Source organism: Gymnogyps californianus, chromosome 3 (genome assembly GCF_018139145.2).
Source record: "Gymnogyps californianus isolate 813 chromosome 3, ASM1813914v2, whole genome shotgun sequence".
NCBI classification, from domain to species: domain Eukaryota; kingdom Metazoa; phylum Chordata; class Aves; order Accipitriformes; family Cathartidae; genus Gymnogyps; species Gymnogyps californianus.
This window is the reverse complement of record NC_059473.1, coordinates 89,086,580-89,112,676: the sequence shown is the minus strand read 5'-3', so window position 1 is coordinate 89,112,676 and position 26,097 is coordinate 89,086,580. Positions and strand designations below refer to the sequence as shown.

General features: G+C 42.6%; 2 protein-coding genes across 5 annotated transcripts in view; both read left to right on the top strand.

The window, feature by feature from the left end:
* The first annotated feature begins 7,571 nt into the window (after positions 1 to 7,571).
* RIPPLY2 (ripply transcriptional repressor 2) lies at positions 7,572 to 10,232 on the top strand. The gene is given in 4 exon segments (XM_050894975.1): positions 7,572 to 7,588; positions 7,590 to 7,896; positions 8,065 to 8,129; positions 9,939 to 10,232. Coding segments are annotated over 4 exon segments (552 nt in total). The 3' UTR covers positions 10,102 to 10,232.
* A 1,283-nt stretch (positions 10,233 to 11,515) lies between these two features.
* LOC127014998 (cytochrome b5 reductase 4) overlaps positions 11,516 to 26,097 on the top strand; it is a 37,843-nt gene continuing 23,261 nt past the window's right edge. For 2 of the 4 annotated variants that reach the window (XM_050894690.1, XM_050894693.1), the window contains exons 1-5: positions 11,516 to 11,590; positions 12,889 to 13,042; positions 15,928 to 16,028; positions 18,138 to 18,222; positions 21,911 to 21,952. In XM_050894690.1, the coding sequence (XP_050750647.1) occupies positions 11,516 to 11,590; positions 12,889 to 13,042; positions 15,928 to 16,028; positions 18,138 to 18,222; positions 21,911 to 21,952 (457 nt within the window). Of the gene's footprint in view, positions 11,591 to 12,859; positions 13,043 to 15,927; positions 16,029 to 18,137; positions 18,223 to 21,910; positions 21,953 to 26,097 lie in introns of those variants that run through there. The other 2 variants (XM_050894691.1, XM_050894692.1) reach the window with 2 other exon arrangements.

Genomic DNA, 26,097 nt, shown 5'->3' with positions numbered 1-26,097 from the left:
ACAACGTGGGAGGCCATGGCATGGGAAAACACTGTAGGAAGAGTCAGGCAGTCAGCAGGGCCACGGGCAACATCCTGAAGGTGAAAAACTGAGCTGTCTTGGCGAATAGGTCCACCATTACCAGAATGGCTGCATTCCCCTGTGAGGGGACAGGTCTACTGTGAAACCCACGGGCACGAGCTGCCACAGCGGGGCAGGTGTGGAGAGGGTCTCCGAGAGCCCCCAGGGCCTTTGCAGCGGCCTTTGGTGTGGGCACAGGTCTCGCAGGCCAGGATGTAATCAGCTACATCTGCCCACACTCTGGGCCACCAGCCTGCCCAGATGATCAGGTGGTGTGTCCTCCAGCAGCCCCCATGCCTGGCTGTGGGTGCACTGGTTGGGGACTGGTGTCTGCCATGGTCCCCAAGCAGTGTACGGCTGCTTGCTCCAAGTATGAAAAGACATCTTTTTCTTGTAAGCAGGGGAGTGAAGAAAAGAGAGGCTGCAGACCGTGTTAGTGCAGTCAGGGTGCTGCCACCCTGTCCCAATTCCCCTTCCGTTCCTTTTCCAGGCTTAGTCTTCCATTGGGCTAATTAAACATGTCCCCTGAACATCATTTCTAGTCCTGGTTCTCAATATCCCACAAACCCCAGCCTCAACCCCACTTCCTAATGTGTGTCTGCCACCAAAGCACTTGTCTACTTCTTCCCCTCCTCCTCCTCCTCTTCCTGCCACCCTCCTCTTGCTGCAGCCTGGGTGTTTGCACTATGCAAAGGAAGTGGAGGAGAGCAGAAGAAAAGCAAGCACCTCCCAGTTTGGATAACTCACTTCAGGATCTACCCCAGCCTCCAGCAACACAAAGCTTAGGTTGCAAGGAGAGCCCTGGTCAGTTATGGATGAAATGAGCCCTAGGCAGTTTTAATTCTTCAAGGAATTTAGTAAGTAAATTCTTCAAAGTCTTTTTAGTGAGCGACTCAAACGATCATTTTTATAGTCTTAGAAACTGGCTGAATTGGAGTGGATTTTCAGAGGAAAACCAAAAGGCAAATAGCTGGTGCAATGGCAAACTTCACAGTCCAAAACCATGCAGCTCCTGTAATTGTTAAAACAACTCCCCTCAAAAGGCACTAGAAGTTTTTTATGTTGCAAGATGATGTTTCTACCATTTCTCCCTCATTCTTGGAAATGGCTCAATGATTTGAGCTGTCTTATTTTGATCACAGTCTTCCCCCAAACTAAGCCTGAATAAAACTACCATGGAAAAACTTAGTCCAAATAACATTTGGAAAGTTATAAACCATGGAAAATGTGATTTTTAAGGGAACTGACAGGCAGTCTTAAAAATAAGTGATACCAACATTTACTTTTGGTACCTCTGCTATTTATCTGCATCTTCATTAAGACAGGCAGACTACTACCAGCCCGTACAATGAGCTCCATATTCCCTGTGTTCGATGCTACCATTAAGGATCACTGGGATGTGAGCAAGGAATGAAGAAGTACTGAAATTCTGCCACGATGGAATTTGCAGCCTCATAACATCAGTCACCAGAAGCCAAGGAGGAATCGCAGGCCTAGGGCATCTCTGTCAGCACTTATCTCCGGGGGCCTGTGTAAGAGCTCTGACATCCCCACGGTGCAGTACAAGATACCGTGTGTACTCCTCAGGGCTGGCACTGCTATCTTTAGGACTCACGTTGCCTTTCTCAGGTGCTTGTTTGTCAGAGGTACAGCTCACACATCACTGTTTCTTGCAATTCATTCCCTCCTGCCAGAGGTTAAATGCTGCATTATATGTATCACCAGCTTAGTGGCGTGCATCCTTTTTGAGAGTTGATGCTGTGCTGATGTCTTAGAGATACAGAGGAAATTGAAAAACCACCACTCTGCTTCCATGACTATCTTTGTAGCCAGGAAAGCAATAAATCTGAAGAAGCAGTTAATTGAATGGAACATTGTGAGAGGAGAGATGACACTGCTAGGGACTGTATTACCAGTCAGAGGAGTCAGATCAGGACATTCCAATGATTATCTAATTTCTTCATCTCTTCTGTCAATAGCTGTTGGGCTAGAGCGAGTTCATTTCATTTGGCTGCCTCTCACTTCTTTTTAGAGGCGAGAGGGCAAATCCTGCCAGTGCCACACTGCAGCACCGCGCATTCCAACCGCAGCAAACACTGTGACATTATGCTGCATTATGAGGAGCGAGCCAGACACTTCTGCTGAGCCCCAGCATTAATGATGTATCAGTGTTTCACTGACTCCCATTCTATTAAAAGAAGTTACAAGATTGGTGTTCAGCACTGGTGTCTCTGTTTCTTATCTGCATGGAATTTAAAGTGCTCATAACTCAACAGCAAATGATATTCCTATTTTTTAAAAGATCCCTGTAACCGGTGGCTGATCCCATTACACATTCTCAGTCCCTTAATGTGTCGCTTTCCCATGTGGATACATTATCCTTTACCATTTGCCAGCCTGGGCCTGGGAAATGAGGAAGCCCAACCTGCTGTGTGGAGTCACACCTTGCCACATGGACACGCGGGGGCCTCAAGTAGGTGTGCGTGCGCCACACACACAAACACAAACATATTGCTTATTCCACAGCAGATACCAATGGTCACCCCAACATGCTCATGTGACCACAAAGTTTATAACGGCATCAGGGCAGCGATAAATCCAGGCAAGTTGGAGGTTTTCAGTCTCATTGACAGAGTAGACTGTAGAGTTGTGCCCACTCAAGTGAGGCCATTCGCTGTTGAATCCTCTAACCCTAAGTCACCAAGAACTAGGTTCCCAACAGCACGAAGAGGGTGAAAAGACATGTGCTCTCCTGGAAATGCATCCCTCCTTTTCACAAAGTTTTCCTGCCGGCGTTCCTGCAACCCTTCAAGTTGAATAGAGGAAGGGGAAGAATAATTTTCTCCATAAAATGAAAGAATGACGTTTAATACTATTACAGCCTAGTCAAAATCCAGAGAGATGGGGAGAAGGGATGGATGTCTCCATGAAAGAGCATTCCATCTTTAGGCCTCCAAACATACCTCTCTGTAGGGAACACCGGGCACTTGGGCTTAAGTGGAATTACACTGTTTGAATACGTGCTGCATTTTTGCATATAAATAGGATGGAAAATTACACAACAGCAATAGGACAAGTATCGTCTTTATTAGCCAAGCAATAGTTTGATAACCATTGGTAATGTGAATAGACCGATCTGCTGATTAAGTTCTGTTCCTTTTTTTTTTTCATAAGAAAATTTAACTTGTATTTATTTTATTTCTTAGGACCTAGTTCGGATCTCGCATTATTTACTGACAAAAACCTTCATTTTGTGGAAATGTTGAACCAAGCCCACTTTCAGGTAAATTAGGGATATTGAAAATACTGTATCAAAAACAAATAATGGTGATGATAGAGGTCAGTAAAACCATCTGTGCTGTTCTTTGTTCTTTACAAACTGATGCTCTACTTTCAAATTATAGCAGAAAAAATGCCCTACATATCACAACTAAAAAATGCTTGATGCCTCATAAGACACTACTGCAAAGTTTCCAGCAAAGTAATTATAATTGCACACAGATGAACATCTAGCAAAGTTGTGCACATAAATTTCCTATGCAAACTTTGCATTTACTGGCAAAAAAATGACCCAGTTATGAGCTAATAGACCAAACATGTAAATAAATGACATATGCATGTACAGTCAATATCTGTATGCAAATACCAGCCATACACTTAATTTCCAAAAGCCGGTCCTAAAGTGTTGCCAAAATTGGAAGCATCATGATGAAGCTAGGCTACAAAATACTTAAGATCAAATTTTGTCTGTTAATCTGTTTCCTCAGTCCAGTCTCAGTAAGCAGAGGAGCAGTTCCACGTGTTTGACCTTGCCTTTCTCACTAAAACAAAGCCCTAACAAGATCAAGCCAATTCTCTCCCTATATCAACTCATGCAATGATTTTCATACAATGTCCCTGTTTTACTAATAAGTGAGAGCTATCACTGCCTTCGGAGAGGCCAATATGAAGCCAGCTGAGTGTTCTCTGTCCAGATATTCCCATGTCCAAGTGTGATTAGCACTGTCTTGTCAAATTTAGCTCTAAGCCATTTGTGAACACCTTCTTTGTTTATAGTAGCACAGTCAAATCTGCGCAGGCCTGTGTTTGCTCTTCTGTGTATCCTATTAACAGTGCATTACATTTCAAGATGTCATACTGCAGAAAGCCACAAAAGCACTTTTAATCAACTTAAACCAAACCAAGTGAATTACTATCATTCTGGATAAATACTGCTTGGTATACATTCTGAGAAAACAAAATTGGGTTTTAGTTCTACCGCTGTAAATCCATAGTGACTGCACAAGAATTTTTTGTACTGCATTTGAAATTTTTCAATTGCAATTATACAAAAATCTCTATAAAAATCAAACTGTGGCTAAGCAGAATTGAACCCTGTAAATTGCCAGCTATGACCTGCTTGGAAAGTGGTATAAGGAAATAAAGAAAAAATCTATGACCTTGAGAGGAATGTTCAAGAAGCTGAGAACTGATGGAATACCTAGATATTTTTATTACTGCGTAAGAGAGTAAATAAAACCATATAACATCATATTTCAGTTTTCATTCCACTATAATATTTAAAGCACAGTGTATTAGATCCTGACTCTCAGCCTCGCTTTACTAAAGGCAGTCTAGTTATATACGTACAACCAAGAACAACCTTCAGCTCAGGTGTTATACTTTTTTTTAAAAAGTTGAAATACAAAAAAGCAGGAACTAAGGAACAGAAGGGAGAAGATCGTTTTAATTAGATGAGTCAAGAATGCATGAGGGGACTCCCACTATCAGACTTCATGTTGAATTCAGAACAATGCTCTCCACTACTATATGCAAAACCACAGTTTTAAGCATGTTCCATCACTGCCATTTGACCAACTATTTGCTCAGTGGCTGTATGTAGCTCCTGCCTACAGAGGTTTTTAGGACGATTAAACCGTGGCTCGGATAGTAACTTACCAATGCACTGTTACTCTTGCTCTGTGCACAAACTGAAGAAGAAAAGACAGCCATGACAAAGAATCAGCTAGTCTTGATTTAACAATTTCTAGCCTATATTTCAAGGTCAGTGGGAAGATGGCAAAATGTTGGGGGGGGGGTTCTGGGTTTTTTATGGTGTCAATGATAGCAAGTTATTATTGCAAAGACAGACATTTGTATTTCTCTCAATAAACAGGACTGCATTACTAAACTATAAAGCCAAGAAGAGTCATATAGTGTGAAAATATGCAGGGGAACAACAGCTGTTAGTCATTATTTTCTCTTTATCCTTTCAACACCTCTGTTTCAGTTTGCTCTCTAATGGGTAAATCACACTTTCTCCCTAGGACATTTTCTCATTTCAGGCAGGTACTAAAAAGAATCCTGAGACAATTAAGAGTCATTGGCTAAAGACACCCCTTCTTTTGTTGTTTTTACTGTAGATGTTGAAACTCATTTTTATGCTTTATCAAACAGATAAAGCTGATGTGTTCTTTTAGTCCTTTGTCACTACTAATGTGATGGAGGATGTTTCTGCTTTTCTTCTTTAGACAACGAACCTAGCCTCTATTCTTTTTTTTTCTTACACAGCCTGTGTTTTATTTCTCAAAAGAGAAATACCAACTACAAAAATTATTGCTCTCACTTCATTTAGGCAAAAGAAGCATCTACCATCAGACAGCTTTTAAACATCTGTTTTACGCTTTACCTCACCTGACAAGGTTTCACAGTAGCCATTTGGAAACAGAGAAAAAATAGATAAAATTTTGCTTATGGTCAAACTCAACTTATTGCACAAGCTACTTTGCTCTATTCTCCATTTCTTAACTGTAAGATGAATATTTACTGGGAGTTTGAGCCTTTTGTTAACTCTGATTTTAATTAATCTGACTCTAGGCCACAGTGAAAATGAGGTGGGGAAAAAATGCAAACAGCCACAAACATCACAGTGCTGTAAAATTACTCTGGAAATATTATTTTAAACATTTGGCTTAACCCTAATGTCCTACTAAGTTAGCCTTTTCACTGTGAAACACATTTTCCTTTAATAACTCCTAAAGTCATAATAATTATCAATTTTTCCAAGCGGTCACATGGCAGAAACCTCCAAAATTACAGCATACATCCACTGATGAAGTTGGAATGAATCACAGCATGCGCAAGCTTAAATGTGTGCACTCTTCGATCTATTTCTCTTTCAAAGTAAGAGATTGCTTTTCTTCAGAAAGGCAATTCAGTCTACATCTGGTTTTGACTTAAAGATCTGAAAAAAATGCTATTAATCTAATGCTATTAATCTGATTACATTTCCCACACAGCTTCTAATATGTAACATTTTTTACAACTGGTACCGCTGATACTATTTAGTGAAACGGGTTGTGCTGAAGATATTGTGGAGAGGGCACAAGTAACCTTCTATCTGCAGCTGGTCGTGGGCAGTGCTAAGGTAGACACACTCCTTATGGCTACGCTCAAAAAGGCAAAATATTATTCCAATGAGTACAGTACCTCAGTCTTAGTGGTGCCTCAGTAATGTGAGTCTTTAATGGGCCAATAAATTACCTGGGTTTGAAGCCCTCCTTCAGCATCTAGGGCAGCTCCATCCCACCAACCTTCCTGGCTTCCCCAGGGCTATTATTACTGTTTACTAGCTCTTATATACGATCACTCTGTTGTTTCTGTCCCCCTCACATGCATCAGTGATTGCAATCTCAGAAAGAAAAGGGGAAAAAAAATAAAAATAGAAATAAAAATAAGCTCCCTTGGTACCAGGGAACATGGAAACGGTATGAGTTTGGCATAAAACCTCGCGCATGTAGCAACAGCATCTGATGCTGGCAGTGGAATGAAGCATCGGGACCACATGAAAAAGAAGGAAGGCATGTTTCCTTGGTAAAAATACTAAAAAGAAAAAAAACCCACTAAAATAAAAGCAACGTTCTTAGGGGGAAGATGTCACGGAGCGTATTATGGAGTGACGCGTTATGAAATAAAGACCCCTCTGAGGAGCGTCATTTTCTCCACCACCCCAGGGTGAAACTCCTTTGTCTGTGCCTGCGCACCCTGCCTGGGCGCCTCGGGGAGCGCTCCCCCGCTCACGGCAGCCGTGCTCCCGCCGGCTCGGACGCGGGGAGCGGCGGGCGCTACCGGCACCAGCGCGGGCCGCGGTGCCCAGCGGAACGGAGGCGCTGGCCCTCCCTTCCCACACGCCTCGCCTTGCCTTGCCGCTTGAGGGAGGGGATAAACAAACACGTTTTTAACAACAAAAGGCCGCGCTCGCCGCGGCTTGACCCCCGCCGCCGGGGCGGGAGAGCGGCCCGGGCACGTCTCCGGTGCTGCCTTGCCTCGCCCCGCGCCCGCCGCCCCCCGCTCCGTTCCCACAGGGGCTCCCCCCCCCATCCCCCGGCATCAGCCATGTGTCTGCTCAAGTGCGATTAACACCGACTTGCCAAATCCACCCCCCCGGGCCATTTGGGCCATGCACGCGTCCGCGCCCCGTGTTTACACAGCGGCGCCTTCGCGCGGAGCCGTTTTGTTGATGGCGCTGGCAAATGAGCCGGGGGAGGTGGGCTCCGCGGCGCGCAGCGGCCGCCGCCGGCTATAAAAGCCTCCGGGCCCGGGGCAGGCAGGGCCAGGCGAGCGGCCGCGGACCGGCGGAGGATGGAGGGCGGAGGGATGGGGTGCGCCTGCCCCGGCTCGCCGGCGCTGCCCCCGCAGGGGTACTCGACCCTCTCCTCCTCCTCCTGCCGGTGCGGGGCGCGGCCCGGCCCAGCCCTAACGGTCCTGCCCTTGCCCCGCAGGTCCGCGCCTTTCTGGAGGCCGTGGGTGCCCACGCCGGGCGAGGCGGGCCGGCGGAGCGGCACCGGCCCCGCCGCGGTGAGTGGGGAGGCGCGGCGGGAGGGCCTGCCGCCGGCATCGCCGTAGTAACGTCTAGGGAGTCCCGGCGGGGTGGCCGTGGCGGCGGGGCGGGGGCTGCTCGGGGTGGGGCCCCCCCGAGCGCTGGGTGCCGTCCCGGCGGGCTGACCTCTGCTCTCTCCTCCCCAGCCTCACAGCCCCTGCGGGCTGGCGGAAGCCTCCCGAAAGCTGGCGCAGTACACGCACCCCGTCAGGTAAGTGGCTGCCCCGGGCCGCGGCCGGTTCCCGCGGGGGGAGCTCCGGGCACCCGGTCCCCTCGCTGCCGGGGCCCGTGGTGCTGCGCGGCGAGGAAGGAAGAGTCCCCTTGCTCGGCAGTGTAGCGTCGGGCTGGCCAAGCACTCACTCCCTCGCCCCTTTTGTTGCCACCCATGTATTTACGTAGATATTAAAATGCCTTCGGAGTGATTTAGCCATCCAAGCGCTTTTGAACTGATGGGTCTTTGGGCAAATGATTGCCAGCACTTGTGGGTTTACCAGATCTTTAAAATGAGATGTTGATACGCGTTTGTGGCATGGGACTTGGATGTGTTACACAGTTAGGTGGGGTTTTTTTTGTGGTGGCGGGGTTGGCTGAAGCACCTTGCTACTCATTCATGTGCCCAGGATTAAAAAAGGGGGGGGGGGGGGGTGTAGTTCCGAGGCTGTCTTGCTGTGCAAACCTCCAGTGTCCTCCTAGTGCAAGGAAGCAGGTGCAGGCGCGGGAAGAGTGGCAGGAGGAGGGGGTATGGACTCACTAAGCCAGCATTGCTGAAGAAAATACTCATGTAACTACTGCTTTAATGATGAAGGTAATGATAGTATCTGCACTGTCAGTTCTGAAAAGGAAATAAAATAACTACAGTTGAATCTGCAGGAGAGTCTATTCAGAAGTACTAGTAGGTGTTGCAAGGTGCTTAAAGTAATTGCACAGGCACTTCTTCTAGACAAGATGCAGCTGTCTCTCAAATCTAGGCCCTGATCTTTCAAATACTGATGCACAGACGATCTAAGCGATTGCACAGACTCTGACTTCACTGTGACAGCTCCCGTGCTTAGGTATGAGTGAATGCTGCAGGGAACACTAGGAATGGAGAGATGTTATAAAGCAAGTGTCAGTTACTTTGTGCTGCAAAGGAAGCAGTGTTCTGTTTAACAGTAGCCTAGAAAGCACTTTTATAATTGCTAGAAAACCATCTAGTTCTGTTTCTTAATGTATTTCTATTATAAACAATCTGTAGTCAGCTTTTATGTTGCACTGTGCTAGTCTCTTAGCTCTTGGGACTTGTATTGTCTGTTTCTTCCAGCTACTTCCAAACTGTAAGCAAAAGAAGATGCTAGTTGAAAAGGAACAGGAACTGTGGAGTATATCAATTGCAATATATTATCTCACTAGCTGATAGCCCTTGCTAACCATGGTATCAGCAATTTTTATGTTAATTTCTGGATATAACACAGACTACTTTAAAATCTAGACCCATGGGGCATCTTCCGTAAGGAGTCTGTTGGATGATTCTTCTTGGAAAGATGGGGTGAAATATCATGGTCTGATCACCCTAGACCTTTATCATTCCTTTCACTTTGAGATTTGTCTCACGCCATTGTAAACAATGACTTAGGTTGGGGACCTTCAGTAACAAAACTAGTAATTTAATCCAAATATATTGGGGATCCTGTTTGACACCATTATATTCCCTAGGAATAGTTCCAGTGAGGGCAGTACTACTTGGATCAGGTCCCCAGGTAATACTCTTAATGAGGTACTGGAGTGGGAAGCTTCAGATGCAGTGGATCTTGGGCTTTAGAGTAGTTTAGAGTAGTTTTGCTGCAAAACTAGCACTTTAAGTGCATCTTTGTCTTGTCTGACGAAAATACAGAATCCAGAGAGTAGAAAGCAGTTTAGCAATTGAGCATGTGAGGAAAAAATCTATAGGATTCTTGTCTTAAGGAACAGCAGTGAAATGCTGTTGTCTGGCAGTCTCCAAGCAGAATATGTAATAAGCAAACCTATTGTATACTTGTTCCAGACTATTTTGGCCCAAATCAAGGTGCTATGATTACTTATATCAGGAAGCTGAAGCACTTCTGAAAAACTTCCCAGTTCAAGCTACAATTTCCTTTTATGAAGACTCGGATAGTGAAGATGAAGATGAACTGGAACAAGATTCAAGAACAGAATCAGATTGCTGATTGCAGGAAAGGCCAGCGCAACTTCTGAGACTTAATTTAAACTTAATATAAACATGTATTATAGTATTTTTAAAGATAATTTATTTGTATGTAAGTTATTCTTAATAAAACTGAAATGTCTTGTAATTTTATCTGAGCCTTTTTCCTTTTTTCTATTCCTGTCCTGTTTTAGGCAGGGAAGGTATTGATTAGTATTTTTTTCTGAGGTCCTGTATTTTGTAGACCATAACTTGGACATCAGTTTTTAGGAGCAGAGAACGGATGCCTCGCTTTAAAGGGCTCTATGGTTATCTGACTTCCTCAAAGTCTGAGGACACAAGGAAAGCTTTTTCATTGTGATTTAGTAGGCTGCATGTGGAAGCATATCAAGGAATCATTGGATTAAGTATTCTAATGTTGTGCCTGCTGTTACAACGGAGTTTTAAACATGGAAAAGAGAAATGATATAGCTGTTTTCCAGATGGAGAGAAGGGTCCAAATTCTGCTCTAGTTTTTGCTTTTAAAGAAGGGGTTTGCCTTAAGTGACTCACGCTCTCATGTACATGAGCTATATTGTTATACATAAATACAGTATCAAACTATCGGTTTTGTTTGTAAAGTGGACATCAAGAAATATGAAAAAGGTCTAATGTGAGTTGTTTTGACTGTGAGTTTGTTTTTGATAATGAAAGCAAAGTTTGGTACCAACCATTATGCAGGCCAAAGCCTCTAAAGGAACAACAACAAAAAAAAAAATCCAAAACTTTAATTCAAATGCCAGTGCCTCTGTCAGGCACAGCTTCTGTACGTACCTGAAGCTGCCCTTGCCTGAGTGCTCGTGTGTGTGTTGCTGCAGGCTGGGCTGGCTCAGTGTGTCAACAGCACCCCCGGAGCGCCTGCCCGGTCACGTCTGCTCCCAGGGGACCTGGCGCAGCCCGGCAGGAAGGAGCGGGCCCTCACACGCAGCCCTTCTCACCATTTTACCTTCCGAGCGCGGGCAGCAGCAGCAGCGCCCGTTACAATAACTGCCGAGCTCGAGCACCGTACCTGGGAATGGTGGGAGACCTGGACGTAAAACCAACCTCAGTGCAACGGAAGACAAACTCCCCAGGGGAGAGACGACAAGGCGTACGCGGCACACGGCGCGCTCTCCTCAACACCCGCCCGCGCTGCCCTGGGGGAGCCCGCCACCGGCCTGCAGTGGGACCCCCGCCGGCCCGAGATGGCCGCAGGGATGTCTAGTCCCATGCGGTTTCCACCAAGGACCCCCGCCACCCCTCCCCCGGCCAGACGACACGGCCCGGCCGGTACCGGTAGGCCGCTAGCGCGCCCGAACTCCGCCCGGGCCCGGGCCCCGCCCGCCGCCGCGCCTGCGCCCTGTGCCGGAGCGCTCCGCCCGCCCGCCGGGGCGCAGGCCGCGGCCCGGGCCGGCAGGATGCTGAACGTGCCGCCGCAGGCCTTCCCCGCGCCCAGCTCCCAGCAGCGGGTGGCTGCGGGCGGCCGCGCCAAGGTAGGGACAGCTCGGCCGCGGGGGTGGGGTCAGTCGCCAGCCGGCACTGGGGCCTTCCCCGGCACCGCCGCCCGGGGCCCTACGAGGCTGCCTATGCCCCGGCCGCGGGGCTGCCGGTGACCGGCGCTCGGGGTGGGTGGAGGGCGCGGGTGCGGGCCGAGGCGTCGGCCCGGTGGGGTCAGCGTTTTCCCCGCTTCGTTTCGGCCGGCTGCGTGGCCTAGCCCCTCTCGGCGGAGCTGCTGTGGTTTGCCGGTCGGCTCCCGGTTGCGGCTGGGGCAGGGTTGCTTCTGGCCACCTCCCTCGACAGGTCTCGTACTCCAGCAACCGCCGAGGGGACGCGGGGGCTCTGGCAGGGCCCCTGGGTGAGGGGCTGGCTCTGCTGCGTCGCTGAAAAATACTTCGTACTTCTCGTTTTAGAAGGCGGTGGTGCCAGCGCTTCCTGCTCTGCTTTCCCAGGCCGCCTCGGAGTTCCTCCTGTGCAGAGATGGACTTTCAGCTTGAAATTACTGCGCACAGCTTACGCTTTATGTGTTGGGTCTTCATCTTTGGAGTGGTTTTGGGGGCACTTGGTGTCTGCAGACCTCACTTGGAAAGCAGAGTTATACTTAGACTAAAGTAGCATTGAGTGATGTGGGTCTATATGCTCTTTAGTTTTCTCGCTTCTGGTTTTGCTGCAGTTTTGTAAGACCACGGTTCTTTAACCTTGTTCCCTGCTGTTAGAGTTTGGATCAAAGGGTTTCACAGTCTGTGGTGCTGTTGAAAAGGAAAGTGCTAGACACCCTGAAGATCTTGCTCTGCCTTTCAGGGCAGGCCATGGCTAACACATCCCTGGTAGGCTAGAAGAGTTCAGTCCCAGCTTTCTCTGGGTGAGATTTCCAGTTGCTGTAGGGCTTGCAGAAAGTCTTTATGAATGCTGTGAAGGTGAACTTTCCTACCTTGTCCTACCTGGCCATGATTTTCAAATCTCTCTTCATTGTTGCTCATAGGTTCCCAGGCCATATCTCAAATGATGCTGATAAAAAATTTTTACCACCACAGGAGGACTGCATATCTGCAGTTTGCTTTGGGAAGAGTCATCTACATGTTTGTTGATGTTCAATAATTTCCTTGTATGGGTTACTAGATAGGATGCTTCCTTAAGCACCCTTACTGCTGAGTAGGGCTCCCAAATATCAGTGAAGAATACAGGCTGTGTTATTTCTTGTTTTGTCTGAGTCCTCCTAGGAAGCTCAGAAGAGTGTATTGAATGGCTCCTTCCTTTAGAGTTGAATAATGTTTGTACACTTGTTATTTTTCAGGTACCTTTAAAACCAGGAAGGAGTCTTATGGATTGGATTCGACTAACTAAAAGTGGGAAGGACTTGACTGGTTTAAAAGGGAGGCTAATTGAAGTGACCGAAGATGAGCTTGCTAAACACAACAAAAAGGAGGACTGCTGGATATGTATAAGAGGTTGGTTGCTGTGATGTTGCTTCTACATTTTTTTGCCTAGCTTCTGTCTTCTGTACTTAAAGAAGAAGCAACAAAAACCAAACAACAACAACAAAAGCCACGCCCCAAAACAAACTATGTGCCTTCTATGTTTAGGCCAGGTGTAATCTTGACATAATTGGACACAACTTTGTTCAAGTTAGAGATTTTGTGTCACAAAGATTTTCTTTGCCTTCAGGCCTTTCTTAAGAAGTCTTCCAAGTGGCCATATTTTATGTGTATTTTATATCTGCATATGAAAATAGGTGATGCCTCAAACAACAAGGGCTTAGCAAGAACAAGGCATTGAAAATGCTGACATGTACTTACACTCCTCAGTCTTGGAGAGTTTATTATCCTTAGCGGTTGACTATTTTAAGTGATTTCTTTAAAGCATCCAGAGACATATAAATATTTAAAATGTTACTTAAACCTGTAGAATGGCCTTTGGGAAATAAGTGTGCGAGCCCACATATTACTTCTTAAAACTTAGTAAGGCAAATGACAGTTGCCACACAGAGCAATTGTGATCTCTATCTAGCATAACAAATATATGTGGTAAATAAGCCATTCTATTTATGTTATTATTTTTATGACATTTTAGCTCAGTAGTTGAAAGTATCGTATATTATAAGTTAATAACATGTGAAAGGTGGTTTGGAGCAGTAGCCCTGGCTAGAAGAGTATTTTCAATGCTGAAAATGAAGTTCCTGTTTGTCTTACAGAAAGGAGTAAAATGTTTGCTCTCCAGTTTAATCATTTAGAGGCTAAAATACATTAATATCACCTTAAATTTGTTATGAGATAACAGCACTTCTATGAAGATAGATTAAGAAGATCAGAGTAGCTAATGTGACATTTCTCTAGAAGAGTGGTTCATTTAGTGGTAACTCTGATCTGGTAAGGAACAGCATTGATATTTGACATAATGTCATCTCTGAACTCCAGCAAAAGAAAGTTAAGAATTTCTATATGAGGGTGACTGTGTTTTTGTTGGGTGTTAAAGGGGATGAGAGTGAAAGTAAGGGTAAAATGTCAGTCAGTACTGGCTTTTGAACAAAATAATAGAATTGTTAATGCTCTGTGTGCTGCTCTTGCACATGCTAGCAAAACTATAGTGGGAGGAGAACTAGAGAAATCTTATTTACTGTGGAGGTCTGTTTTCTCTCTCAGAAAGGGACATCTACTATTGCAGACAGAATAAGTGCTTAAAAACCTTCTGTTTTGTTTTTAATCTCTTATTCCCCCTTGACTGCATCTCTGAGGTTCATTTTTACAAGAACTCCATCATGCTGCTTCTGTTTCTGTCTTTAAATTTTTCCATCTCTGCCTTTTCTTTGTTCTAGGACTACTAATGAAAAAACTAGCATAACTGGGAATCCTGGTAGATTATCTGTAGACCTGATATGTGGCCAGGTAGTAAAATAACACCATTGTGGAAAAGCTAAATGAGATCTCTGCATTGGTAGTTAGACTGTGTCTCTGTAAAAAAGAGCAGAAATTGATGAGAGGAATGTGAAGTAAAAGAAGAACAAGAGCTAACTTTTTCACAAACCCAGTATGATGATTATCAAAGAAAGCTGTCGGATAGGCCACAAATTTATGTATTGAGATGTCAGGGGAGTTAAAAAAAGCGTGAAGGGTATATAAATGAGATTTCTTTTGCTCCTGCAAGTTTGATGGTTCATTGAACGTTTGACTAATATTCAGGAGGTCCTAACTATGTAGATACTTGCATTTTATTGCATGCAGTAATCAGTGCTGCACACAAGATGGCATAGTGCATACATCTGTCAGAAGATCAGGTCAGTAAAATATGCAAAGATCCTTCCTTTGTTGTCTGGGATGGTTGTTCATACCAACTAGGATTGTCCCAAGTATGTCTCCCCCGCGGCCCCCCCCCGGCGCAGTGCTGAATGCCAACCTCTCCTTCTGAAGTAATTAATGTACACTTCTTAATGTGTTAAAACCTTTTTGTGAAAGCACTGACACAGTTCCACTGCTGATAGCTTCCTGTTTTGATAATGTTATATATCTTTAAATATTCTGCTAGGTAGGCCAGCAGTAGTCCTGTTAGCAGCAATATGTCTGTAGTTAAATCTGTTTATAGCTGTATTCTCCAGGCTCTAATTACTCTGGTTGCATGGCAACAATAATTAGACTTCTTCATTTCAGACCTATGAAGAAGCATTGTTTTATCTCCCTGGAAATAGTGAGAATAATACTCATGTAGAAGGAGTGCTGAGCCCTTTTACTGGGACAAATTTGGTACCAGAGTTGTAAGCCTTTAATGAGCATAGGCTATGTTTAGTTTTTTATATTGCTGAATCTGAAGAATGGAAGTTTTGTTGCTGATGGTAGCAGTTTTTCCTTATGGGAGGGAATTCATTCTCGTAGGCATTTTATTCTATAGGTGATGGGTGGTAGGGAAACAACTATGACAGCACTTTAGGAGTAACTTAATTGGAAGGGAGAGTGAAAACAATTCTGTGTGCTAACTGAATTTTATGTCTCTGTTTACACCAGCCTCTCGCTCTTTTACCCCCTAGCTAGGATACATCATATTCAACTTCAGAGGTTTATTTGTTGAAGTCTTAACCCTGCAGGTTTCTCCAAACGTTCACTGGGACAAGTGGTATGGCATTGTAGGATTGGCACCTCTATGTAATAAGATAGGTCTTGTGCTCTATACGATTGTGTAACTTACGTTTCTGTTTTTGGAAAGTCATACTGTTTGTTCCAGTCATGTCTACTGTTTGCCATTACAGTGTTTAATATGCACTAACCTTTCGACTGGTTTTGGATATAGGAGTGGTTTTAGCGGTTGTAGAAATGCTGCTCACGTTTTCATATTCCATTTTCTGCAGGATTTGTATATAATGTCACACCATACATGGAATATCATCCCGGTGGTGAGGATGAACTGATGAAAGCAGCAGGCACTGATGGTACAGATCTCTTTGATCAGGTGAGAACAACTGGCAGCGAATGACACTTGCTCACTGAAAGGTATTTTGAAAAATGCATGTTTTCTGGTTATTTTTAGGGTATTCCAGTGGAAATGGTGATTTGAACTTTTTTAGGTCTAAGGAAGGGCAATGGGTTACCGCTCAGAATGGCACTTCTGTGTACTGAAAGAGGCATGTAGTTTAAACTTTGTACCAAAAGGCAATAATGAAAATGTGACTTTATGTTGTTGGAATGATGCTTCAATTTGACCATTTTATTAAATTAATTTTTTAGCAGAAATAGCAATAAAGTTAGCAACAACTTGAGATACCACCTTCTTAATAAATTACTACAATGGCTAATTGCTGTTGTTTGAGAGGCATTTTCTTCTCAGAACTTTCACTTTTTGAAAAATGCTTGTAGTATTCTTTTGTCTCTTAGCTCGGCCACTGCACTATCAGCGACCAAAATACTAAGAAAAAATGCTGGGGCTGCTATTAACTGATTGTGATCAAATCCCAAGATGATAGTTGGTCTCTCCTTTGCTTACCGCTTCTTTAAATGTTTTGAAAAGACTCAGAAAATAAAGGGTCTGCAGAATGGGTGTACTTTCTGTAAGGAATCGCTTGCAAACCTGGTGCTGTAAAAGATGATTCACTGAGTTGGTATGTTTTAGAAACAGACGTTCTGTGAGTCTCCTTGGCTCACAAGGTTTGTCTGAGAAACTGGGAAAGAGCAGAAAGGAAATCTCTGTTTCTGAAAGGAAATCTGTTCTCTCTTTACAGTTTGTGCATCACAGTATGTTATGCCTTTATTTGCAAAATGCATTTAACAATGAATGTAAATAAAGAAGTGGTGATATTTTGGCTTTAAGTTTACCATTGGTTAATCCTTTCACAAATGAAGTGTTGGATTCAGGCATAATTCTCTGGTTTTAAGAAATATGGAGTTTCTCTCCTAAAAGTTCATCAAGTATCAAGTTGTGGCCTGGAATTCTGTAGCTGGATCACTGCCAAGTATTGTATGATGTGCTTGGAAAGGGGAGTCTTGACATCAGGAACATTTGGGGAAGCCCCTCAGGTTGTAACTAAGTTGAGATACATACTTGGTACATTTTTTTGTTTGTTTTTTGTTTGTTTGTCATGGGAGTGGAAAGCAGTATTCAGATCCTTGAAATATGCTGTTCACATTTTTGTTCCTGGCTGATGTCTTTCCTGTTCTGGAGGCATTTCTGTTGTTATCCCCTCTGCTTTAGCATTCTGTGTCTGTCAGATACTGATCTCTTTAAGAGTTTGGTGCATTGCTAGTGTTTCTCAAATTTCTGGAAAAATTAACTGTCATTCAAAATCCATTTCTTTCTGTTATCTGTATATGAGGAAACTACAACTTGTGGATGGGATTCTTATCTCATCTCCTTAGCTTGCCCAGTTTAAAGTTTTTATTTTTAAATCTCTAACATACCATTCAAATTTGTCATGCAGCACTTTGTTCCCTTTTTTCTTCTTGTGATGTTATCCTGGATGCCCTGTCAGAATTGGCTTTTCTGCCATCCATTGCCTCTGCAAGTTCTCCAGTTATGGTCTGTAAAGCTACTGCTTTTTCTTCACTTTATTTGACTTTCTGAAATAGGTAGTTTCCAAATATTTCAGTGATGGTAAGACAGAAGCAAACAGAAATACACCAGCTTGGTAGGAGGTGTTTGTGTGTCTAAACTACTATTCTTTATCTTTGTTTCCTTCATCCCTTCTCCCTTCACTTGTATCTAAACAAGACTAATTACCCTTGTGGTAAAGATAAGGTCTTTATTCTGTTAATAGTGTGGCATATGTCATAAAAATGCTCTTCTGAAATATTTTCTGTAGCTCAAGGTTATGATATTCAGATAGTGCAAAACATAAAATGAATAAATTAAACTATTGTCACTTTTTCATGGTCCTATTTTTTTATTTAATTACATGCTATCTCTAATAATAAGTACTGAACAATGCAATAATGAGTGTCTGTGTTAAAAAAAATCTGCTAAATGAATTACATTAGCCTCTGTACAAAAACAAATTTTTCTATTTCAGTGCATAGAATGACATAGTAAGAGTTATAAATTTTGTGAAAACCAATTTTGTTAATATAGGTTCATCGTTGGGTCAATTATGAATCAATGCTGAAGGAATGTCTTGTTGGGAGAATGGCTGTCAAGCCTATTGCTGCTCCAAAAGGTGAGGGTTTTAAGAATGAAATAATTTCTATTATGCTTTATTCCAAAGTTGTCTGGAAATTATGAGAAATCCTAAATCATCATATTTACGAGGAGAGTCTCTATTCTTGCATATAGATGAAGGCTGTTGCATATATTTAGTACTTTTACAGCAGATACCTGAAGATGAAACTATTTTATGCATGAAGACTTTTATAAGTAATGTACTGCTACATTCCTTCTTTTGGTTTTAGTCATCAAAAACCAGATGTGTGTGTGTATTATGTGTGTGTGTATATATAGAAATAAATACTATTTTTTTTCCCACAAGATCCCTCTTTCTTCTTCTGATCCCAGGGGACACACTGTCATAGGCAGCTCTCATCTTGAAATAAAAGTCAGTATTTTCAATCTGGTGATTTTGGCACCAGACATAGGTCTGGCAAGTTGCATATGTATTAAGATATCTGAATACACTTTATGGCCAAAATACTTTATTGGGTCCTTTAGTTTGAATTTACTTAGAGAAAATTTTGCTGAAACAAAGACTTCTCTGAGCCAGGACAGCAGGAGATATAGTATGTTGTCTTAAAATGCTGGTGATGGTTTCCAGAGACTTTAATCTTCAGTATTTGTTTTGGTTTTTAGGCCACAGCAAAAATTTCCCATACCTAGGAGGCAGACACTATTACTGAATATTGACCCTTAGCGAAAATGCAGTGAAAACATGAAAGAATTAATACTTGCAACTGTTTTTCTCAAATTCTGTGGCATCCTTTAGTTCACAAATTCAGCCATCTTTTGTAGATCTTCAACTTCTGACAAGGTGCACTGCATACTTCCTTAGCGCTTAGATCACATCACCTAACAGGTTGAGTTTGGTCTGTACATGAAGGGGAATAGTATTTTACATCTCCATGTTGCTACGTAGCTAATTCCAGTGTGGAGCTTTTAAGCTAAATGCTGCGAAGTATGGAGAAACCTCGACAGCATAACTGCTTCATGGAGTTGAGGTGTTACAGCTAAGTTACTCCTACTTTGTCAGCTGAGTTAGAAATTTAAAAGTAAACCTGACTTTTGCCGATTTCATTAATCTAACTTTTCTGCAACTGGACAGAATTCTTGTGACAGCCAGTCAGTAAAAAATAAACATGTCTTTGCCCCTGCCAGCTCTGACAGTTCATTTTCTGCTGTTCACTTTTTCTGCTTTCCTCTGTAATGGGACTGTTCTATCCATTTTACTGCAGTAAAATTTGCAGGATAAAGGTTGCCAACTGTATAAAATCAGTTCTGTTGCCTGTGTCTCTTTTAGCCATTTCAGGCTTGAAAAAATGTAATTTCTTTAATTAAGAATCAAACTGATTAGACTGGATTTGCTGAAATTCTTCACTGTAAAATTCTCAAAGTTTACTTTGATTCCTGGTAGGTTATGTATCCTCCTCTTTGGAATTATCAGAAACGTGATTGACTAACCTCGCTATCAGCCAGCAATAATTCTAGTCTTGCATCCTTTCAGAAGACCATATTCAGTAAAGTTTGCATTTGAAAATAGAAGAGTCAAATACTAAGTTAAGGTGCATATTTTTTAATATAGGATTAAATGGGCCCATAAGTGTAGAGGAAAGACAGGACTTGAAATTATGGAATACATTGCTTTCTATTTGTGGCAGAGGGTGAGTGTTTGGCAGCAGGGCAAGCATCGGTACTGTCTCAGTACAGTGCAGATAAGGCAGATGTAAGTTTGTTTGGGGCATTGCTGGAAGATTTGTGGTTGTTTAGCTTAGTTTTTGTTTCCTGTGTTCTGGTGGTTTTTTTGGAAGATGATGCAATTATTTGATCACTGAATTGTTTAAGGAAGCTGAAGCTTGTCCTTGCATATACTAGGGGTTTTTTTAAGAAAGAGGAGTCTTTTGAAGATGCTGGTGATAGTTAATGTTTTGTCAACTTGTCTTTTGGGAATGCTGTTTGATAGTATGGTAGTGACTAATAGGAAATTGTGAAGTGTCCCTTCTGTGGTGTTACAGTAGAGCTGTGCACTGAAACGTGTAGTGTTTGTACTTGCTGAGAAGGCCATTGCAGTAACTACAGCATTACCCAGGCATGTAAGAGATTATTTCAGTATCTCCCTCAGCAAACCTGTACATCTGCTTGCCTTCCCTTCAGGGTACTCGGCTATAAACATTAGCACGGACATTAGTTTGTTGTCTGGTATCTTTTAGTACTGCTAATGTTTCTCATAGACACATGTTAGTATATGTCCCTATGTTACTTCAGTGGTAACATAACTTGGGAGTTGGAATGCATGTTGTATTATTGTTAAATCAGTGAGATTAGACTGAGAGCTATGGTGTCATCCAAGGAAGAGAGGTAGGGCTGTGTCTTGGAAATGCCTCGAACTGTCCTTAAAATTGCAATGCCAATTTTGGTGCAGTGTGTTAAAATGTAGTGAATTAAAATGTAGTGAAATTAGAGTATACTTTTGAACACAAAAAAATACCTTTAATCAGAAACAAATTTTTGTTGCCTATCCTGGCAGGAAGCTTGAAGTGGTGTATAGCAGAATACACAGACTACAGCCTCAACCAAAAATTTTGGGTGAACTGTCCCATTCATCTTGTGGAGTGTTTTGTTTTTAGCTTATAGTGGCACAACATGAAAGTCTCTGATGAAGGCAGTTCTTGGTCAGCTCTAAAGTAATTTTGCAATACTGTATGCTTGGTGCTTTGTTCCAGGAGCCTTTCCTTCACTTCTCTCACAGTGGCATTTGTCCTCTAGCACTGGCTACTGTGATGCAGAGCACTGGGAGGGACTCAGAAGAACAGGGGAGAAACATTCACATTTTGGTTTTTGTAAAAGGGAGCAAGAAGAACACATTGGTTTCTCCCACTTCCCCAAACCTGGCTCCCATAAAAGAGAATATAAAATGGGCCTTCATATCGGGATGTTCTGAGATGTGCAATGTAGAGAACGCAGAAAGGGGCCTGGGTACATCCAGAGGACTAGTTTCCCCATAGATTTGCTATGAGCAGAAGGATATGTGCCTGAGAGGTGCAGTACCTTTCCCCTCGAGTCGAGCACCTTATATGTGAATTGACATTACGTAATTCACTTGCTTGGTCTTTATCTTCTTTTTTTCTGCTAGTATTTGTTTGTTTGTTTGGAGTAGTTGCAGCATACTGTAGATTTAATGAAAAACTCAGATAATAATTTGTCAAATAAAGTCATTTGACAGAAGGAGCTTATAGAAAGATTTTCTTTTTCCTGGGTTTCTGTCAAGGATTGACTTTAGATTTCCAAGGATTGAGGTGGTCAGATTCAGTGTCTACTATGTGTTGTTGTGAGGCAAGTGTAATCGAAAGCCTGACAGATTTAGTGAGCTTCTTAGCTATGAAGTTTGTAATTGCACAAGATAATCTGTGATGTTTGTTTTGAAGTGTCAGAGTTCTTGCATTTCCTGCCCTTTAGTGCTGTGCAACTTTTGGCATTTTTAACATAGGTGGTTTTTTTAATTATACATAATCTTTTGGAATGGTAATCAGCGCTGCATTTATTTGTGACTTCTTGATATCTGAAGCATCCTGGTTAATCTATTAATGTTTTGGAAGGTTTATTTGGAGATCGTTACTTTAGCTTATTTCTTTAGCATGATGTGTGCAAGTACTGTGCTGTAACTTCTTACTGTCATGCTCGTTTTTTCTTAATGCTTGTAGAGATTTCTTCTACTCGGTCTGAAGAGAAGAAACAGCTTAATGGTAAGTATTCACCTGGAGCGAGGTGGGGAGTGAATCTTAAACTTACTTGAATATTATCGAATGAGCAGTGTTTATCCAGACTTCTGTCTGTCTTTATATTTGAATCTCATGTTGAGGCTCTAGTGATCTGTGGAAATTACAGAAGGCAAAATCCTAATCGGGTATTGTGAATTCAGTGTTTGAAAGTATTACAAGACTAAAAGTATTGTAAGACTGCAGTAGAGTAGTATAGATAAGGGAGGTATGAGATGGACAAGTTTTCTGCTCGAGTCGGAGAAGACAGGTCACAAATTACCGTGTGCTATGAAATCTGCCACTACAAAATTGCCAGGCTTTTTGATCCTTCTCTGTGTCAGAAAAGCTAGGTGGCCGTTGGGCTGGAGTAGCAGAGACAAGACAAAATCTTGGGGAACAGTTAGAATTGATAAGTCTCTACTAAAAGCTGGAAAGTCATCACTGGGAAATGAGTTGAAATGGAGGTGAATTAGCTGATCACAGTGTGACTGAACTACTTGAGATGTAACTGTGAGAATGACTGCGCTGACAATTGGTGTAACTCTAAGGGAAGCAAGTATAGTCCTGTGAACGTATCAGGAGGTTGATGGTAGTCCTTGTAGAGATGAGGAAGCATTCAAGCCTCACTGAGCCCTTCCTTGAGTCCTGGAGGTAGCTTTGGTTGCTAGTGATCAAGAACTGTGCATTTGATTTTGATGCCTTTAGGGAAATGTTACAAACTGATTAGTCATATTAGTGTAAGAGGCTTCCTAAGAGAATATGGCTTATGAAGTCCCATCAATTGAGGTGTGATGGGGTTGTGTTGGTGGAGCAAATAAGATGAACACCTGTGAAGGGAAATAATACAATTTGAACTCAAGGCTGACCTCTTGGCATGAAAAGTGACAGGTGCAAATCGGTCATGGAAAAGTCTAGGCTGAAACTTTGGAAGAGGAGTCTAGAGCGGTCAAATTTTGGAGTGGCAGGAGGAGCAGAAACCTAGATGTGTCTTAAGATGAAGCCAGAGAAGTTCTCAGGGTGGTGTCCCAGCAAGTCCAGGCACAACTTGTTCATGCTTTCTCTGGTGAAGTTGAGTTCCCATTTGTTTTCTTTTTTCTCATGCTGTCTTCCTTGCCCTCCCTTTGTGTTCTGTGAATGTTGTATTTGACTTCTAAAAGGCAGTTTACCTTTTAGTATGCACAACCATTGAGCTACACAAAAAGTTAAACATACATTATATATATAAAGTAAGCAAGACTGATTTTATTTGTTCCTGGTTTGCTCTATAGCCTTGTAACATGTTAAGCTAAACTTTCACAGGGTCTGCTGCCTGACTTTCCTTTTTTTTTTTTTTTTCTACAGCAACGAACAAGTTGCTGGAACCTATTAATCTTGCTTTGAAGGACTAGGGGAATTAGAAAACAAACTCTGCTTTACACTATCAGAATGATATCACTAGCAGCTAGTAGTCATTAAATACACGATAAATATTTTGTATTCAAGTAGAAGACTAATTTTACCATCTATTTCGATGATGTTCTCCTCTTGGTCATTTTGGTTCATGAATTCCTTAGTTTTTGTGCTTGTCTAGCTGTCCAGAACTTTCCTATGCATCTTTCATATTCACAGTGGATCCAGGTAAAGAGAAATAAGTGATATTCCCTCTCTTCTGTCTTGCTTCCCCTCCTGCTCCTAACAATAACTTTTCTTGTCCAGATTATGTGACTTGTCAGGAGACATAGGAAATGATTCTCATGGTAGTTTCCAACGAAATTGCCAAAATACTGCTGCTTGCTTGTTGTATTCCATTTACCTGTTTGGCAAGACTTTTTCCAAAATAGGAGAGGTCAGTTCCTGAGGTTACCTTCCATGAGGTTTTTTATATTCAGTTGTTGTGTCTCAGTGTTTAGCTCTTGTAAATTTACAAGTCAAGATGAGTCTAGAAATAAGCATCGCTGTCTGAAAGTGGGAAAGAGAAGCCTATGGCATGGCCTCTGATTTTTTGGAAGGTGTTGGCACTAGTGAAGACATTTTTGTCTTATCAGTCTAAAATGTATAAATAATAATTATATTTGGAGTGTGCTCAGATCAATCAACTTAAATGTATCCTTGATTTTTGTGAACATCAATCGTATGTAATGTTAGGGGCAATTAAAGCTGAAGTTTTTAGAATATATTGCTAGTGATAACAATCAGCATGGGTGTAGCCTAATGTGCTCTTCAACATCTGTTCCTATTTGAGTTTCAAACAAAAGACATCAAAATTTCAAAATGCTGCCATTACCAAAGCATGCCTGAAAACATCATATTTGTTTGAGAACAAATATGTGTCAAAGACTTATTTTAATAATTATCTTTTCAGCCTTGTACTTTTGAGCTCAACTGAATTTCTCTTTCACCCAAACTATTATGATGATGATTTTTGTAAGATTAATAGTAAAAAAAAAAAAAAAAAAAAAAAAAAAGACCTGGGCAGTTCCACCATCTGAAAACAAGCTGGTGTTTGAGTATATGCACATCAGACCTTGAAAAAGCTTCCGGTGTTTTCTTTTTTTGGTGTTGTTTCCCCCGCTGCCCCCCCCCCTCCCCCAACCAGAATTTTCCCTGCTACTTGTCTGTTGCCTCTTGTCCTTCTCTGAGAAGAGTCTGGCTATGTTCTCTATACTTCCTTCTCTCCCACACCCTTCTCTTTAGGTAGTTGAAGAGTGCAGTTGGATTTCCCCCTTAGCCTTTTCTTCTGCAGGCTGAACAAACACAGTTCCCTCAGCCTCTTTTCATATATTCTGGGCTCCAGCTGCTGACCATTTTGGTGGCCTTTCCGTGGACTCGATCTGGTATATCAATGGTTTATCTGGTATATCTGTCCTGTGCTGAGGAGCCAAAACTGGACACAGTACTTCAGATGTGGTCTCACAAGTGCTGAACAGAAAGGAAGGATCACTTCCCTTGAACTGATGGCTATGCTCTTGCCCAGGATAAAGTTAGCCTTCGTCACCACAAGGATGCAGTATCTGTCCAAGTTCGGCTTGTCTACTAAGTCCCTGGCAGGCTTTCTGCAAAGCTCATTTCTATCCAGTCAGGCCTCCCACTTGTTTTGTTGCATCAGATTTTTAATTTTTTTAATTTTTCCCAGGTGCAAAATTTTGCATTTACTTGTGAGCTTCATGGAGCTTTTGTCAGCCCATTTCTTCAGTCTGTCTGTGTCCCTTTGAATGGTAGCCGTAACCTTTCGTGTTTTGACTGCTTCCCATAATTTGTTATTGCTGACGTACTTCCTGACAGTGGGACAGTGTGTGCCCTTCAGGTTGCTAATGACGGTATCAAACAGTATTGGCATTCCCTGTTCCCTAGGGAATACCAGCTGTAACTAGCCACCAGTTGGACTTTGTACTGCTGATCACACCTTTTGTGACTGGCAGTCCTACTAATTTTCTATGCAGATTGTAATCCACCTGTCAAACCCAGCTCTCTCCAATCTGGCTATAAGGATAATGTGAGAAACTCTTTATCACTAGCCTTGCTATCCCATGGGATTCTGCAAAGCAGTTCCCAGAACAAGCTGATGTTTGCTCTCGTGAGAAACAGAGCTGTAATTCTGCTGTTCATCCTGGTCACCTTAAACTCCGTCATTTCATGCCTGCTGTCAGCCTTTGGCTTCACCACTGGCTTTTCTTTATTTATGACCATCATGACCAGTAGAGCACTTTCCTTAATTGGTTCATTGATCACCTGAATCATTGTCTTTTTATTGTGAAGTGACTTCTTGTTTTCACGTAGCATTTTACAGTATTTCAGAATAATTCATAAATAACTTGGTTTGCCAGAACGTTCTATTTTATTGTGGCTGTTCATATATTTCTGTTGACCTGAAAAAGCAAACAGGAGTGTGTATGACCATGAATTCCTCTTATCCATGGAAGCCAACCTAAGCATATGATATATGTCCTCAAGAAAGGCTTAGCCTTTGAGAAGGCTTTTATCATTAGGTGATTGGTTTTCTTTTGCAATGATCTGACTGCTGTGCCATTTAGCTTCCTTGGCAGCTGCAGATGGTGTGTACTTAGGGGTAATTAAGGATCAAAGAATAAGTAATTCCAGCGAGTTTTAATTGCTTTGGGTTAATTACCCCATCTGGATGATCAAATAGTTTT